Source organism: Streptopelia decaocto (assembly GCF_964273445.1).
Source record: "Streptopelia decaocto genome assembly, chromosome: 2".
NCBI lineage: Eukaryota > Metazoa > Chordata > Aves > Columbiformes > Columbidae > Streptopelia > Streptopelia decaocto.
In genome coordinates this window covers 108,236,493-108,252,897 of record NC_138655.1, presented here as the reverse complement: position 1 = coordinate 108,252,897, position 16,405 = coordinate 108,236,493, and the positions used below count along the sequence as shown (strand labels likewise).

Here is a 16,405-nt window from a genome sequence, read left to right as displayed (position 1 = left end):
CAAAACAATTAACAAAGTCTATCCCAGTCCTATGGAAGTATTCTTGACATCTATAGAGATGTTTTGTTCCTTACAGGAGCAAAGTCTTGGCCAGTGAGTAAAAATTATAAAATAATTTCTAAGTGTCTTGTTGCATACTTCTTATGAATGAATCAGAGCCAATTTTGAGAAAAATGTACCAATGAGATACAAGAGAGAAAGGGGGAAAGTTGTCTTTATAAGAAATGCCAATCTGTATTTCCTTGCCAGCAGCTAACTAAAGTTAATTAATTTTTAAATTAATGAATTATGGCTCACATGAAAATATAATTAAATTAGATATGAGCTTCTCTCACTTTATTAATCATTCCTGAAATCTATGGTCACTTCCAAAGATAGCTCAGCTATGCATGTTGATAATTTCCCTGAAGTCTCATGGAGTACAGAAGAATTTCTCTCATTTGGGGATCTGAAAAAAAAATGCTGCATTTTGCACCTGAACCACAGGGGAGAAATTCAGCTCAGTAGACTGGGGCTTGCTACAGCACCATTGGACGAGAGCCTCTTGTCAAAATTACTGACAAAAATACTTTATCTAAGTGGTGCTCTGCACATCAGGGTGTTTGTTTATTCAGTTTTTTAATTTGCAGCTATTTAATGATGATCCTTTAAGCGAAAGGAGAGCAGCAGAAAATCCACTTACTTTGCCCACACACTCCAAGAAATTTTCTATAAATACCACATGGAGGATAAAAACAGCTCACTGATGCTTTTAGGGACAATGCCATTACCAAAGGGAATACAGTATTCTACAAATAATTTAATAATAATAATAGTAGTAGCAACAATAATAAATAAACGGGTTTCCTTCCCTTTTGATCCCCAGTTGCTATTTGTTCTCAATGAACAGTTTAACGCTTTATCTGTCTTCTCTTAATAATTCTCATGTTTATTGGTAGAGCATCTTGATGCATTGCAAGACACCAGTTTGATGGGGGTCAGCAATTTAAACTCCTGCTGTGCGGCAGGCCCTGCTGCATATGGCAAAGACAGGCATGGCAGATGGAGGGGCTACAGGGACTTGCTGCAAGTCAGGAGCAAGACAGCAGCTGAGCAAAGGTTTTCATGTAGGGGCTCTGCAGTCCAAATCCTTAGTCCCCAGCCCATACAAGGGTATGGTGAACCATACATTTGTATAAAACTTTCAGGATAAAAAAATACGCATGCTTGTATTGCTAAATGCACCCAGAAACACAGAAATTATGTGATAAGTCAAAGAATTTAGATGAGCAGAAGCTGAGATTGCTTTCTGAATCTTTGACCCACAAAGCAGGGCCCTGATCGAAGTTATTGGCAATGAAATCTGGCAAAATCATAAGGTAAATGAACAATTCTGGGCTAAAGATTGTCAGAAAGGCAAAGATAAAATGATCGACTCAAGGGCTCCCATGTCTAATAATGCAGACTGGTAAGCTCTCGCTTTCAAGTGATCAACTAATTCTGCCACAGACTACCCTCAGGATCTGCTAGAAGGATTTTTGTATGAGGCAATCAAAAGTAAAACATCTTCCTCTCCAGCTAAAGTATTAATAAAAAAAACTGTTATCCTTGGGATGCTCTGTAAAAAATGGATAAGAAATACTGCATCGATATATATTACCAGTAGCAGCATTAGTTAAGCAATGTCCGCACATCCGGTTAAATCATAACTTGACATTTACATGTGCACATTTAGAAAAAAATCTTTATGCAAAGCAGTCACTGCAAGTGGGTACAAAGCCTACTCTATACTTCTGTATGATAGATTTTATTTCCCTACAGGTCTCTCTTGCATATAGGATTTTTACCTAGTAGATCCTTAGTAGACAAGCAAATATGTATGGTACACATTGAAATGAAATCCTGAAAACTAGTTTACTGTATTGGCTTCATTCACTCAACACTCCTGTACTGTGGGACACTGAACATGTTAAATGCCTTGCCTGTTTGGTTAGCTTTAATTTGTTTGGTCCACAAAGAACCATGAAATAGTAAATAACCAATTATTTAAAAAAAAAAAAAAGGCTAAAAAATGCCCTTGGCAAATAAGCAGATATTGAATTATGTTTTTGTTTTCATTTTCATTGAATGCCTAGAAAGTATTTTCCTGAATGGCAAGTTTTAATCACAAAGGAAAATTTAATTTGAATAATAATTGGTGCTTTCCTGCACCTTTAGAGAGGCCTTTCAGTTGGAGAGGAACAATCTGCTCTGGCAAACAGGAGAACTACACCAAATCTTCCATCAGCCCTGAAGCCAAGGCCACATAATACATTAAAATCAAACTCTTTCCATTTACATGAAACACAAAATCTCCATTAAATAAGGCTTTGAGTAACAAGCATTCAGCCCGAAGAAGAAATAGTATCACAAACAGTTTCACAAAATTTAAAAAAAAAAAAAAACAAAAAAAAAACAACAGTGATACATTCCTCCATTTTTTGTTTCAAAGCTGGTCTAAATCATCCAACGTCTCAGGGAGACCTTGGGCAATCATCCAGCCCCTGTAGGCCAGGGGCAGTTATACCCAAGTTGTTCTCAACAAATGGCTCCCATTAGTTCTGAAAGATCTCCAACAACAAAGATTTGCCAATGCCTAACTTATTATCAGTTCATAATCACCTGCCAGGTTTTTTTTTTTCCTCTTAACAGCACAGAGTATTTGAATAAAAAAATATTGTTTCCTTATTTTGCAGCTGTAGTAGTCTTCAGAAAACTGCTTTCAGCTGTAAACAACAGTTAGCATCATTTGCATTGCTGTACTCTGTATTTTCTGCAACTGGTTCATATGTTTTCTTAACTGCAGTGGCCAAAACTGGGCACAGAACTGCTGTAGCGGCCTGGTTACTGCTGGAAAGACACAAAGAATGCCAGAGGGGTCATAGAAGCAAAGTCTGGTTGGGTTTTGTTTGTTTGTTTGAGTTTGTTTGGTTTGGGTTTTTGTTTGTTTGGTTTTGGGGTTGTTTGTTTTGCTTTGTTTTATCTTGTCTTTTCAATAGCATGACAATACTGAACGCTGGTCAACTTGCAACCAACACGGCCTTCAGATTCTTCTGAAATATTTGCAGTCCCTCACAGACTGATGACATCATGAGCATTTGCAGCACAGTTCCCAATTCATTATCCAAGTTACCACTAGAAATACGAAAACAGCTGTAAATCCAGAATATCCTGTCCTTTTCCCCTGAACTATCATCCATACTTCTTTCAATCTTAACAGTGAACAACCGATAACCTATCTCTACAAATGCTGTCCCAGCTATTTTTGCACCCACCCTGAGTCTGACTCATGACGTCCCTTACGATTTTGTTTTTCCTCCCATTGTCCACATCCTCTTCATTATGTACACTTACACCACATTAGAAGAGCATAAGGCACAGATGAGTCACAACTCAGTGTAGGTTGTTGACCTTGAAAAGCAGATTCTTTCAAACTAACAGTCCTTATTTGGAGAACAATTTGATTGAAGAAGAGCTTGAAGAACAAGTCAAAAGAATTTTTATTCTTTCACTGAGAAACCTGGGGGTTACCTTTGGTGGCTTGTGCTTTCCATTTTTCCCGGTTCTGCTGCACCACCTCAGTCCAGGTGGCTTTAAAACATTTGAAGTCCACAGTGAGTATGGAGCAATTGAGTGAGGCACTTCCTTCGGACCCAGTGCTCTTGACACTTGATCTTTTAACTTCAGAGGGACTAATGCTATTCAGACTGGGGCACAAGATCACAAAACACAGAAAAAATCAGCATGCCATACACCCAAATGAAGTTAAGAAGAAATAATGACTGTAAGTCCAGATGACTTAACAGAGTCAACCAGAAAAAAAAACAAACAAAAACTAAGCTTGAATCCCTCAACCTACGTTCCCACCCAGGGCAACCAATGTTAAAGCAAACTGCACAACTTGAGACAGTATTAGAAATAAAAGGCAGGTTTTCCCTGATTATTTTTTTGTATCCATAGTCCCTAAGAAACAGAATCACTCAAAGTGTTACCATAACCTTTGTTGCACATCTTCACTCCCTAAATATTCATTGGGAAGCCAAACAATTGTACAAACCAAATATGTCAAAGGAGCAGCCTCCTAAAATTCACCAATGGGAGCCATTAGGCACAGGACAGGACTTCAATTTCTGTTCAGGGCATGGTGAGCACAACTGAGGCTGAAATCAGGCATTCAGTTACAGACTCTACAGTTATCTTTCAAGGATGAACACTTCATTGTGCACATTTTAATAAAGGCGGCAAGAAAACTGAAGTAGAAAGATAACAGCCCGAGTAAAGAAGTCACCTGAGAGACAGAATCCTGACTTGGTAACCCTGTTCTAGGACATGGCACACATGCACATGGCATTTGAATCCCAAGACATGCCCTGTCCATGAAACTACTAAAAGAGTAGTTTCTCTACAACAGCAGAGCAGGTTGAATGTGCCAAGACTCCTTACAGCCCAACTCCAGGTACTTCACATCTTTGCGTAACCCTAAATATTGTCACTAAAGTCTGCTTATACTTTCCAGTATTCTTCTGTATCATATTTCAAACCTATTTATGCTTCTAGACATGAGGAAATGAGTGCCTCTCAATGACTCTCTCTACCTTCTCTTTGATATGAGCCACTAAGAGAGCACTAAAGTTCACCTGATCGCATGGCTACAACCATTTGTGCTTTTGGAGGCACAGCTCAGGTTCATGCCAGCCTCCCTCATTGCCTCTTCCCCCTAGACTGGAGTTTCCCTGCAACAAAGTCACATCACAAGGTGAGCTGCAGTGTCAGCAATGTGGACATAGAATCATAGAATCATTTTGGTTGGAAAAGACCATTAAGATCATCAAGCCAAACCATAACCTAAATCTAGCACTAAACCATGTCCTTAAGAGCCTCATCTATATGCATTTTAAACATCTCCATGGATGGTGACTCCACCACTTCCCTGGGAAGCCTGTTCCACTGCTTCACAGCCCTTTCTATGAAGAATTTTTTCATAATATCCAATCTGAACATTCCCTGCCGCAACTTGAGGCCATTTCCTCTTGTCCTACCACTTGCTACTTGTGAGAAGAGACCAACACTCTCCATGCTACAACCTCCTTTCAGGTAGCTGTAGACAGCAATAAAGTCTCCCCTCAGCCTCCTTTTCTCCAGGCTAAACAACCCCAGTTCCCTCTGCCTCTCATCATAAGGCTTGTGCTCCAGGTCCCTCACCAGCCTCGTCACTGTCTATGTGGCTTTAAGCCCCATGGAAGACATACACTGTTGCAGGGAAACTGGGGGAGTTGGGAGCAATGGCAGCACATGCAGAGCGAAGGAGAAGGGCACATGGTTATTCACCTGGAACGTCTGAACCCAGACATGCCAGAGCGGGAAGCTTCATCGATGAGTGGAGTCACAATCTTCTCCGTCATGTCAGTCAGCACAGTAAAAGTGGGTTCCACGATGAAATCAATGAAACCTGAGCAGAAACACAAGCAGAGTCAAGTAGGCAAGAGGAGGATTTATGTGGAGTCACTGCTTCAGTGATTGCAGGAAACCACACTGTAAAAGACAGAATAGAAAAATTATACCTTAAAAGAGGGATAGGCAAATACTAGAAAAGGAAAACAGAGTTATACATTAATCCCTGACCCAAGAGTCTGGATACAGCATGCAACAAAAGGTGCCTCTTAAACACTGGAAAGAAACTCTGGCAAATCAGAACATAAACAGATGCACCAGAACTTGTTTTATATGAGGAGAGTGATATTTAAGGCAAATTCCCAGCAGATTTGGATAAAACCCAGTTTCAAATATGAACTCCCTAAAAGTAGAAAATTAATGTAACAGTAATAACACTGGTAAGCTTTGCTGGTGTGGAGTTACATGCAAACTGCCTTTACTACATATCAGTGGATTGCTGTGAATATTCTCTCCTCAGTGCTTAGCCAGCCTGTTCTTGTTGATAATAAAACAGATTTAGATGCTTTTCCCCACATTTTTTTAATATAAGGAAAGGAAAAATATGAAGGGCCAAATAATTTCTGCTTCAGTAGTTTGGCAGAGATGAATATGGCTCTGATCTGAATATTGGGAAGGGCAGACTGAATGGCCCTGTGGCCCTAAGCTCATGAGATGAATGAAAATTCAAGTTGCATGGAAAATATGTGAGAATGAGGAGCTTACAGTACCTTACACCTTCCCCTAAATTCGCACCCGGGGCAAGGGCTATTTCATATGTTCAAATTTCTGAGTGCTGCAGGGAGTCAAGAAAACAATGATGTCTTTAATCCCTCCTAAGGCACATCTGGATTCAGGTCTTTCCCTACTGTTAGAATTTTTAAAAATTTGTTAATCATCAACTACTAATTATACATTCATAATATAGGGTGTTTCAAAAAGATCAACCCAGTTCACAAGACATTCTGCTTTGAAATTAGGTCCACCTTTTTGAAACATCCTGTATTATCATTTCTCTGACTGGGTTGTGATATGTTTCTATGACAAACTCTGGTGATTGTAGGTGATAACAGAATGATAAAAGGATAAGAGACCACATGGGCCAGGCACCTGAATTCACAGATGCTTTGATCCACGTTTTGAGTGCAAAGCAGCTGAGCATCCTTCTAGTTCCAGTTCCCTCCCCTGATTTTTGTTAAATTTCTAAAAGGATGGATAATTAAGTGTGTTTTCATGCCTAGCCAAATTAGAAATCTTACTTGCAAGTTCTCGGAATTTCATACTAACATTCTGTAAATCTGGAGAAAATATGCACTTATCTGAACATCTGAAACCATAACACTGAGACAGTCTTATCTATTCAAATTTAGGGGAAAAAGAACTGCATTCCTCCCAGAGAGTTAATCGGAAATGTATGCAGTATAAAGCCACAAAAGGAAATTGTGTTCTAGATCACAACCCAGATAATCCCAGCAAACTTCATACATTTTTTTAAAACACTGGAAAATGTAGTGACTGAGAACAGTGTTACGTGTGCCACAGGAATCTTGAGAATAATGAGAACTTGAATTACATATGTGTGTGTGTGTGTCTGCCTGTCTGTATGTCTCTTCTGTTCCCTTTCACTCAAAAATTTTTTTACCCCTTAATGACCACAGAAACTCAAGCCATTGCACCTTTTCACTTCTGCTTGGCAAATAAGACCGCTGCCATTTGCTCCATCACCTCTAACAACCCAAAGACATGCAAATCTTTTATATCAGACGTATGACTGTGCCATTAACTTCAGCAGTGAGGTGGTGGGATCTGCTTCCTGAGATGCTCTACATTTGCACATGACCACAAGGTCCAGTTTTAAGTGGCTTCTTCCCTGGTAGAAATCCTGCATCTCATCAACAAAGATATGCAGAGGTAGCATGAGGGACCACTGGTAAACAAACTCAAAGACCTAGGAGAACTTCTCTTTGATAAGTGGCATTTTTGTCCTCTTTTCCCTGTAACATGAATAAATTATTCAACTATGTTACCCTAAAATGGGGATTATAATGAAGCTGGGAAACATAATCTGCTATAGTAGAAACAAAATGTACGATTTACTAATAATTATGTAACTTACATCATATTCCCAAGTGACACCCACCCACCATGTTGTCTCTCTTCTTACCTAAAGACACTGTGATTTAAATATGGTGATTTAGTTTGCTAATTAAAAACTCTGAATATCAAATAATGAACCTGGGTTTTAAGACCTATTAATGCTAATGACCATTTTATCCTCCTTCTTCTTCTTCAGCAGAATGAGCATGATTAATATTTCTGTACCTCAGTGACTAAGATGATTTTACCAATTAACACTGCATGCTGAGGGTGGATTCCAGGCATGCGCCAAGTGTTCATTCATTCCACCTGAGAACATCATGACAGCAAACACTGGCTAAGGACAGTTTCCCTAAAGGCCACCACCAAAAGCAAACAGAAAAAAGAAACAAAAATCATCAGCGTGCACTCATCAGCCTCCATCCAATGTTTTCTGAAGCTGTAATTTTCTTTCTTACTAGCCAAAGGATAAAAATAAAATGATGTTGCTACATTTATCAGCTGCAAAAGAGGACAATGACAAAGGATGATCTCCAGTCAAACAAGCTTCCTACAGTCTGAGACAGACAGAGAAGCTTTAACTCCTGATATTCTTGTAGGGAAATACAAGTCTTGGCTCCGTTTCCTTTGCAGTTTGTTTGTCTCCCCCACTCTGATGAGCAGTGTGACTTTTGGACATGAATCCCTCCTGATATCTATACTTCACTGTGGTACAGAAATATTTACCACATTCTACTGAAGAAGAAAAAGGACGATAAATTGATTATTAACTTTAATAGGTTTTAAAATGCAGGTTCATTACTTGACATTCAGGGGTTTTAATTATCATTTTAAATGCTGAACAATTTCTACTCAAACTGAAACAAGAGGAGAGGGGGACATTCTTTCTTTTGAATAAGGTTTTGTTGTTAGATTGCTCCATTTCCAAGGAAAACATCTGTGCTGCAAAACATTCAGTCTGCATTTGTGAGAATCTTTTGTTAATGAAAATCCTTGCACACTGTTGTTGCATCTGCAGTGACCTCAGAGCAGCAAATCCACAACTATGAACAAGTTGAGGCAACACAACAGGATTCCTAAGCTCTGTCCCTGACAGAACCAAGAGCACAATTTTCTTTCACAAAGGACAGAGGTTTTTCAACTGTGGAAACTGCTTGCTGCAGATAATAGCACAATTTGGATTGAATAAAAACTTACTTTTGCAAAGAAATGTAGTAATTACTATTCCAGGGAACAATTTGTTATGGCTATTAATCAGGTAAATAAATGAATGGGAACAGCTTATTTGTCTGAGAATCTAGCCTATAACTCTGAAAGCCTTACTTCAGCAGATAGCCAGAATATATAAAAGGTTTTGATTTAACAAAAGAGACTTTATAGAAAGACACTGCCAATATGTGCAGCAGACTGAGAAATGAAAATTTTACAATGTTAGAAGGCAAGATTTATAGAGAATAGCCTATTACTGTCAATGGATTACTAAACAGCACAAATCAAATCAAAGGACAAATAGTGTATGGCTAAATAAGGCCACCTTTGCCTACTGACAAGTGCCTCTTTCATAAGGTGGAACTGTGTTTGTGATTGTTTAATTCATCATTACATTTGCAGTGGCTTGACACAAGGGGCATTGGTACAGAAGTTACTTGGCTCTCCTGGCTTCCTGAGCAAAGGAGCACAAAAGAGGAGGACAAGGAAAACTGTTTCCAAGCACACACAGGTCCCTCCGTAGAGGGATGTTATGGGAAGCACCACCCCTCTGAAAAGAGTGAGGGACATCATCTGAAAGCTGTTAGCAGGGATGTGAAAGAGGAGTCTCTACATGTGCTTCCCTCCATGCCAGCCAGAGAGAGAGAGAGGTTATCTTCTCCCACAGCACAGCAGTAGGTGTAGTGTACCCAGGAGCCCTCAACATGGGTTTTAGCTGAGAATGCAGCACTTTGAATTTGCTGCTGCTCCACTCCACCCAGACCTTGGCAGAACACACCATTGCACTGTGCTCTACACACATTCCCACTCTTCTGGGTTACCATTGCAGAGGAGTAAATGCTACAAGTCTGGCAACCAGGCCAGGCTTGCGTTGGGCTTTTCAAGTTCAGATTCTTGGCTGAACTGTCTAAACTTCCTAAGCCAGAAAAATCTGGGATGGGGTCCCTCAGAGAATGGCTTGCCTAACAGTAACAACAAAATAATTTTAAACAGAAACGTCTCTTAGCCACAGATATGAGTATGAACTTTCCTAGGTTCAGGGATAACTTTGTCTTGTTCTTTGAGAGAAACTTCATACTTCAAATTTTTTGTTTTCATTTAATATACTCCCTCTCTTTCTGCTGCTGGTCTCAGTACCCTTATTTTTAGGGTCTGTGTTATCTTTCTTTTGTTATTCCATTTGGCTTCCTGGTCTCAAGCTGAGATTAGATCACATTCTTCGATCTAATTAGTTTGTTTCCTAGGTACAAAAATTCACCCACAAATTCACCTTTATTGTTGTCTTTTTTTTTTTTTTCTCCCAGCCTCCTGAAGAGTTTTCCTTCACTTAGCTCCTCTTGTTTTCTCACCAAATACCAGGCTTGTTGCCTCATGATTCTCCTACTTTTTTACTCAATAACTGGAGGAGTGGTAGGGAAAGCGCTGTTGGTGAGTCTGTAAACGATCTCTGTTTCTGACCGGGCAGAGCAGAAAAAGGTTTGCTATTTACTTGGCTTCAGTGAAATGTATCGGTTGGCTCGAAGCACTGGGAGGGAAAAAGTGGGAGGAATAAATGGGAAAACACACAATAGGTTTTGCCCAGGTCACTGAAGGTACTGACATTACATTTTCATATCCACCAATGATACTCATGTCACAACACACTGCCCCGTGCACCTTATCTACACAGCTTAGAAAGACATGAAGTAGTGTCATAACCAGGCACTGTAGTCATTTCTGCAGACATATCAGAGGTAACTTGGCTACTGCATCAAACCACCACCATAAATACAACAGCTCCTCAGTTTGAATTTTTGATCTGGGGAAAATACGCCACTGTGTTTTATTTCCTCTAGTTCCAAATGATGAGAGATCATCACAATCTTAGCCCTGTAGGGATGAGTAAGTTTTGATTTCAAGATGCTACTTTGCATGCACCAAAAGGGACATACCTATTTGAGACTGAGCAACCATAGTAGACTTGCGATCACACAGTGGAGAGAAAGGAAGCCCTAGTTCTGCTTCTTTGTCACCCTGGAGAAAAAAAATTGAGAAGACATTAGAAAAAGACAAGATACATTACACTTTGTTGACTCAGGTCATGACTGTAAAGGCCTCTTATTTTACTTTGTTTAATTAAGCTTTGATTTTGGTTTGGATTTTTTTTTTTAAACACAAATTGTGGAGAATTTGAGTCTAGCTGGAAAAGTTGTAGTCCAAGGAGAAGTTGGTGAACAAAGCATCTTGATTTCAGTGAATTTTTCCTCAGAGCTTTCTCTGCGTCCTTGGTATTTCTATGCACTAACTAAAAACCCACTTAAGCACAAGAATGCTTCTTACTGCAGTTCTCCAGAGAACCCAGCAGAACTGAGTTCTCAGAGGAAACCTTTAAAGAGAAAACATCAGTGTTAGAACTCGTTCAGAGCTTGCCCTTCTTTGCATGTCTTTTTTAGTCTTTCATATAAGGAATTCACAGATCATGGCTGGCCAGATGCAGATTACCTTTTTCTTCTGAAGGAAACATTGACATTTTTCTATGACAAAGTAACCTGCTCAGTTGATTTGAGGTGAGCAACGGACACTGTCTACCTGGATTTCTCCAAGGCTTTCAACTCAGTTTCCCACAGCGTCCTCCTAGAGAAATTCATGTGCTGTGTTCTAGAAAAGAGGTCTCTGCAGTGGGTGGGGAACCAGCTGACAAGGTTGCACCCAGAGGGTGGTGGTAAATAGCTCCTTTTCAAACTGGAAACCTGTCATACGCAGGGTCCCTCAGGGATCGATATTGGGCCAAACACTGCTTAACGTCTTCAAAAGTGATCTGGATGATGGGATCAAGCATACCCTGATGAGGTTTGTTGGTGACAGCAAACTAAGTGGGGAAATGAATGCATCAGAAGAGCCACCCTGTTGGGTGACCTGGATAGGCTGGAAGAGTGGGCCAAGAAGAACCTTATGAAGCTCAACAAGTGTAAGGTCTTGTACCTGGGAAAACAGTGCAGCACAGGTTGGGATCTAGCCAGCTGAGGAACAGCTCTCTGGAAAGGGACCTGAGGGTCCTATTAGACAAGAAGTGACCAGTGTGCTGCTGCTGCGGCAAGGAAAGCCAACACGATGCTGGGCTGCACTAGCAGCGCATCACCAGCAGAGACAAAGAAGTCATTATTCCGCTCTACCCCATGCTTTCCAGGGCACACCTGGAATACTGTGTTCAGTTTTGGTCCCTGCTATACTAAAAAAATGTGGACAGGTTGCAGAGGGTCTAGAGAAGCAACACAATGATGATGAAGGAACTGGGAAGATGCCATGTGAGGAAAGGTTGAGAGAATTGGGTTTCTTCAGCCTTGAGAAAAGAAGGCTTAGGCGAGACTTTATCACCATGTTATAATATTTAAAGGGTGGCTTCTTTTTACAAGGAATCACATGGAAAAGATGAGGTGTAATGGGTACAAGCTACTCTTGGGGGACACTCCAATTGGACACAAGAAGAAAATTTTTCATGCTGAGAACAATCAGCCATTGAAATAATCTCCCCAGGGAACTGGTGGACTCCCCAACATTGGACAATTTTAAGATTCAGCTGGACAAGGTCTGGGCCATCTTGTCTAGATGGTGCTTTTGCCAAGAAAGGTTTGATCAGATGATCCTTGTGGTCCATTTCAGCCTGGTATTCTATGATTCTGACATTGTCAACATTTCACATCAGTGTTTAAGTACAAAAGTCCAAACATGCTTTCCAGCCCTCAGAACTGAAATTTATTTTCTAACATCACAAGATGGTGCAGAAAATCAAGTGTTATAACCCCATTTTTTTCAAGCTGTGTATTCTCAAAAAGCTCTTTAACTTGGTTCAGTCACTCTAAAACATATTGCTTTATGTTGAGAAGATAGATAGGATGACATAGTTGTAATACTCCCCACTGAGCATTCAAATTTAAATCACCTGTTAAATATACTATAGAATCAATTCCTTAAATAAGCAGCTCACTTCAACTGTGCTGAACTTTTTGCCAGTGTACTGACTAATGCCAAATGGAAGTTAAAACAGCCAGCAAACTTACCAGAAAAAAAACTTATGTAGGCATAAGAGATTAATTCTTCTTCTTTTGGTTAATACAACATACATGAAATGGAGGCACAAGTTCTGTTAGAGTTTTGGGTGGAACAACAAGCAATAGTATTCTTCTACTGTAGAAAAATTCTGCTCTATGCTATGAGTCTGCTATTCCCTGATACAAATATCATGGCAAAACATAAATGAAACACAGAAACATCTCCAAGTAACATCCCTTTACTGTCTGCTGCATCTCAGGAACACCATCTCTCAATGCCAGTTCTTACCTAACCATCATTCTTCTCTTCCTCCTTATGCCTCCTAAAAATCCCGGTGCCGAATTCTCTTTAGGAAGGAACCCCTAACTATCTTTCTGACTGCTCAGAGAGATACTTGATGACTTCTAAGTTGTTTGGGCAGCTCCCTCACAGCTAGCCACAGTGCATCAGTAAAACAAATTAATTCATGCAAGTTGTTTGCTTTAAGAGTTGCTCATCTTAACTGCTGAACGTAAAAGAACAGTATTGTACTCAGAAGCATAATTCACACCTACAGCATGGTTACTTGTTGTAGAAAGATCTGTGTCACATCACAAAATACTTTGAAACCAAAATGGCTCAGGACCTGCACTGATACAGGTTACATCAGGCTTTATATCTCTGCAGAGCACGTGACAGGAAAATACAGGGGAGGGTCTGGAGGTGAAGAGCATAAGGAAATAAATAACTAATCCGAGGCCAGGAATTTTCTTAGCACCTTGGTCCTCTCTGGCTAGTGGAACTTCCCAGCTTGTGAGAAGAGTGTGGGTTGTTCTTCTGCTGTTTGGTAGGGATGTCTTTATTGATTAGTACTAAATAACTTCAGTGAACACAAGTCTATGCTTCGTGGTAAGCTTAAGGGTTGGCCTGAAGAGGGAATTAATACTTCATCGGAATTTGGAACTAGAATACAAGTTTTACATAAAGCTTTAGATAAAAGTTGATGCATCTGTCATTCAGAACTAAAGTTGGATTTGTTGGCTGAAATAAAACTATTCTTATGAAAAAACACAATAATAATTTTGTCTTTATTACATGTGTAAAATAGATCAAAACTCGGGTTTGTTGTGGTCTCATATCTAGCTAATCTTAATTCCCTCACCAGTCTTTAGGGGACTCAGCAGTGGTGAATTTTAACACATCTAGTATAATTTTGAGCTAGAAAAGCATAAATATGCACAGAATTTTGCCTAAAATGTATGTGAAAATCATCCTACTTGCATGAGCCTCCTGTGTGGCAACAGAGACAGCTGCAGGTATGATCTACCTGCTTCTACCTAGTAAACACATTCTGGGTTTGAAAAACAAATTAAAGGATTCATTTCAAAGCAAATTCTTGCAATGTCCTTATTAAAAAGGGATTCTCACAATGCCTTTAAAAACAGATGTAATTTAAAAAAATATCAAAACTTTAAAAAATTGTCGTATATTTTTGCATTTTCTTTTTTGTGTTTAGATTTACTACAAAGCACAAAATCATTGAACTCTGGAGGGAAACTCAGCCCTCAGTTTTCTGCTTAGTTTAGTAATTCATACGGGTGAAAAGTATTCTAAACATTGCTAAGTGTGCTTTTTTTTTGCCTTTTTTTTTTTTTTTTTAATACAGCCCTTTAAATGCTTTTAATTAGTCACTTGGGGAGCTTACAGCTATCACACAGAGCTTAATGATTTGTCTAGATTTGTGGATCTGTCAACAGGTGGCCCACTGTGAGCTATCAGCTAGATCAGTTCACTTCATCTGAAGTAAGGGTAATGTATTTTTCACATCTACCTCAACAATATAAGCACAGTTTTAGAAAGTACAGCTACTCAAACCTGGTTTCTATGGTTCTACAGCTAAATAGAACATCACATATTCTATATTTGCTAATTTGAAACACATATTAGTTTCCCAAATTATGATTTCTCCTACATAGATAACGTGGTGTATCAGACACCAATTTCCCAAGAGGCATAACAGCCAGTGGTACTGGTGCCAGACAAGAAAGCTTCGTGTCATTTAAGAGGTTATTGTATAAATCAGAGAAAAAGGAGAACATCTGTATTCATATTTCCCTACTTCCTTCCCAATTGCACACACTCCCTCTGTGCTGCAGAAATACAGAGGAATTTCCTGAGCTTTACCTGTCTGAAGAACTCCTCTAGCAGAGACATGGTCCAGCGATGGTGGAGATCCCAGGCCTTGGCTGGATGACTGATATCTGCTGTATGTAACAACAGTGATAAGGCTTTCGGCTTGTCGATTCTGAAAACCCAAAGAATCAAACAAATGAATTGTCTGCTCTTGCAATGGAGAATGACAAAAATCGCACCTAAGCAGGAAAATGAGGTCATTAGAATCTTTGGCAAGGATATTAATGGAGTGATTTCTGTGTTCATAAAAACAGACAACTATGAAAGATTGTCTAATTTCTCCAACATACACCATTCCTATTGTAAAAGAGACATTAAGATGTGCAAAAAGAAACTTTGCTCAACCTTTTTGAGCTCCTTTCCAGGCTTGTTTGTGCACAGAGGCAGGCTTGAAGAGCTGCTGTGCTTCCCATTTCAGCTGGGCTGCATTTTATGTAGCTCAGAGAGCAGTTAGTCCCTATCATTTTACTGTAGTAAAGAGTTACAACATGATCTCAGGGACACTGATGAATTTACACAGTAACTGATAAAGGTTTCACTGCTAGAAAACTAGTGTGAGGTCAGCAGGGGATCCTTGCCTCTGGTTCCACAGAAAAAAAATAGGCTGGCAATTTCTTAAAACCGTAACCTGAGAGGCTAGCCCAAGAACCCAGTAAAAAATGCTTTATTGAGATGAGTAGCCTCATTTTTTAATTTCAGCTTTTGACTGTCTGAAATGGACATGTCTAGAGACATGCAAGACCCGCCTGGACACATTCCTGTGCAATCTACTCTAGGTGAACCTGCTTTAGCAGGTGGGTTGGACTAGATGATCTCCAGAGATCCCTTCCAATCCTAACCATTCTGTAACTCTGTGATAACTGGAAGAGATAACTGTAGCTTCTGAGAGGACCAAGTGGCTAGCCACAGTCTGGTGTGATACAATTCTGGGAGGGTCTGGACAGACCTGTGTCCAAGGTGAAATAATGGCCCTCACTCAAAGCTTTCTGCAGTATAAAAGGAATATTAAGGGGAAGAGCCATGGACAAAAATAATACAGCTCCCAGTGACGTACTGGGAAGAAGAAATGGCCTTCCTCATACTGCTCCATCTGTTATTTTACAGTCCTTGCCTCAAGTTGTTTTCATCTGTCCCCTGGTTGTGCAGCAGGCCTCTTGCAGAGATGGCAGCTGACACCATGTGCAGAAGGGCAATGCATAAGTTGTGTTCTGCAGATCGTATAACCTTGAGTCACACTAAAGCTGTAGAGGTCACTCAGCTGGATCATGTCCTTGATGTTACCCTGATATGCAAAGGGAAGTGCACAGGGAGGCTTTTCCCAACATGGTGACCTTTGCAAGCTTTGGTTCACCAGCACGGAATAGAGATGTGTTTATAGGGGGTGTCAGTCCACTCCTAAGTGAATTCATTTAAAATTCAACAGCAAAAAGAGAATTGATGTGGACATCAA

General features: G+C 39.9%; 1 protein-coding gene across 2 annotated transcripts in view; it reads right to left on the bottom strand.

Annotated features, from left to right (window-relative positions):
• Positions 1–16,405, bottom strand: part of PDE1C (phosphodiesterase 1C) — a 345,637-nt gene that overhangs the window by 59,661 nt on the left and 269,571 nt on the right. For both annotated transcript variants that reach the window (XM_082044788.1, XM_082044787.1), the window contains exons 12-15: positions 14,947–15,067; positions 10,686–10,767; positions 5,347–5,467; positions 3,550–3,725 (exon numbers count right to left, since the gene is read on the bottom strand). In XM_082044788.1, coding sequence (XP_081900914.1) covers positions 3,550–3,725; positions 5,347–5,467; positions 10,686–10,767; positions 14,947–15,067 — 500 coding nt within the window. The remainder of the gene's footprint in view (positions 1–3,549; positions 3,726–5,346; positions 5,468–10,685; positions 10,768–14,946; positions 15,068–16,405) is intronic.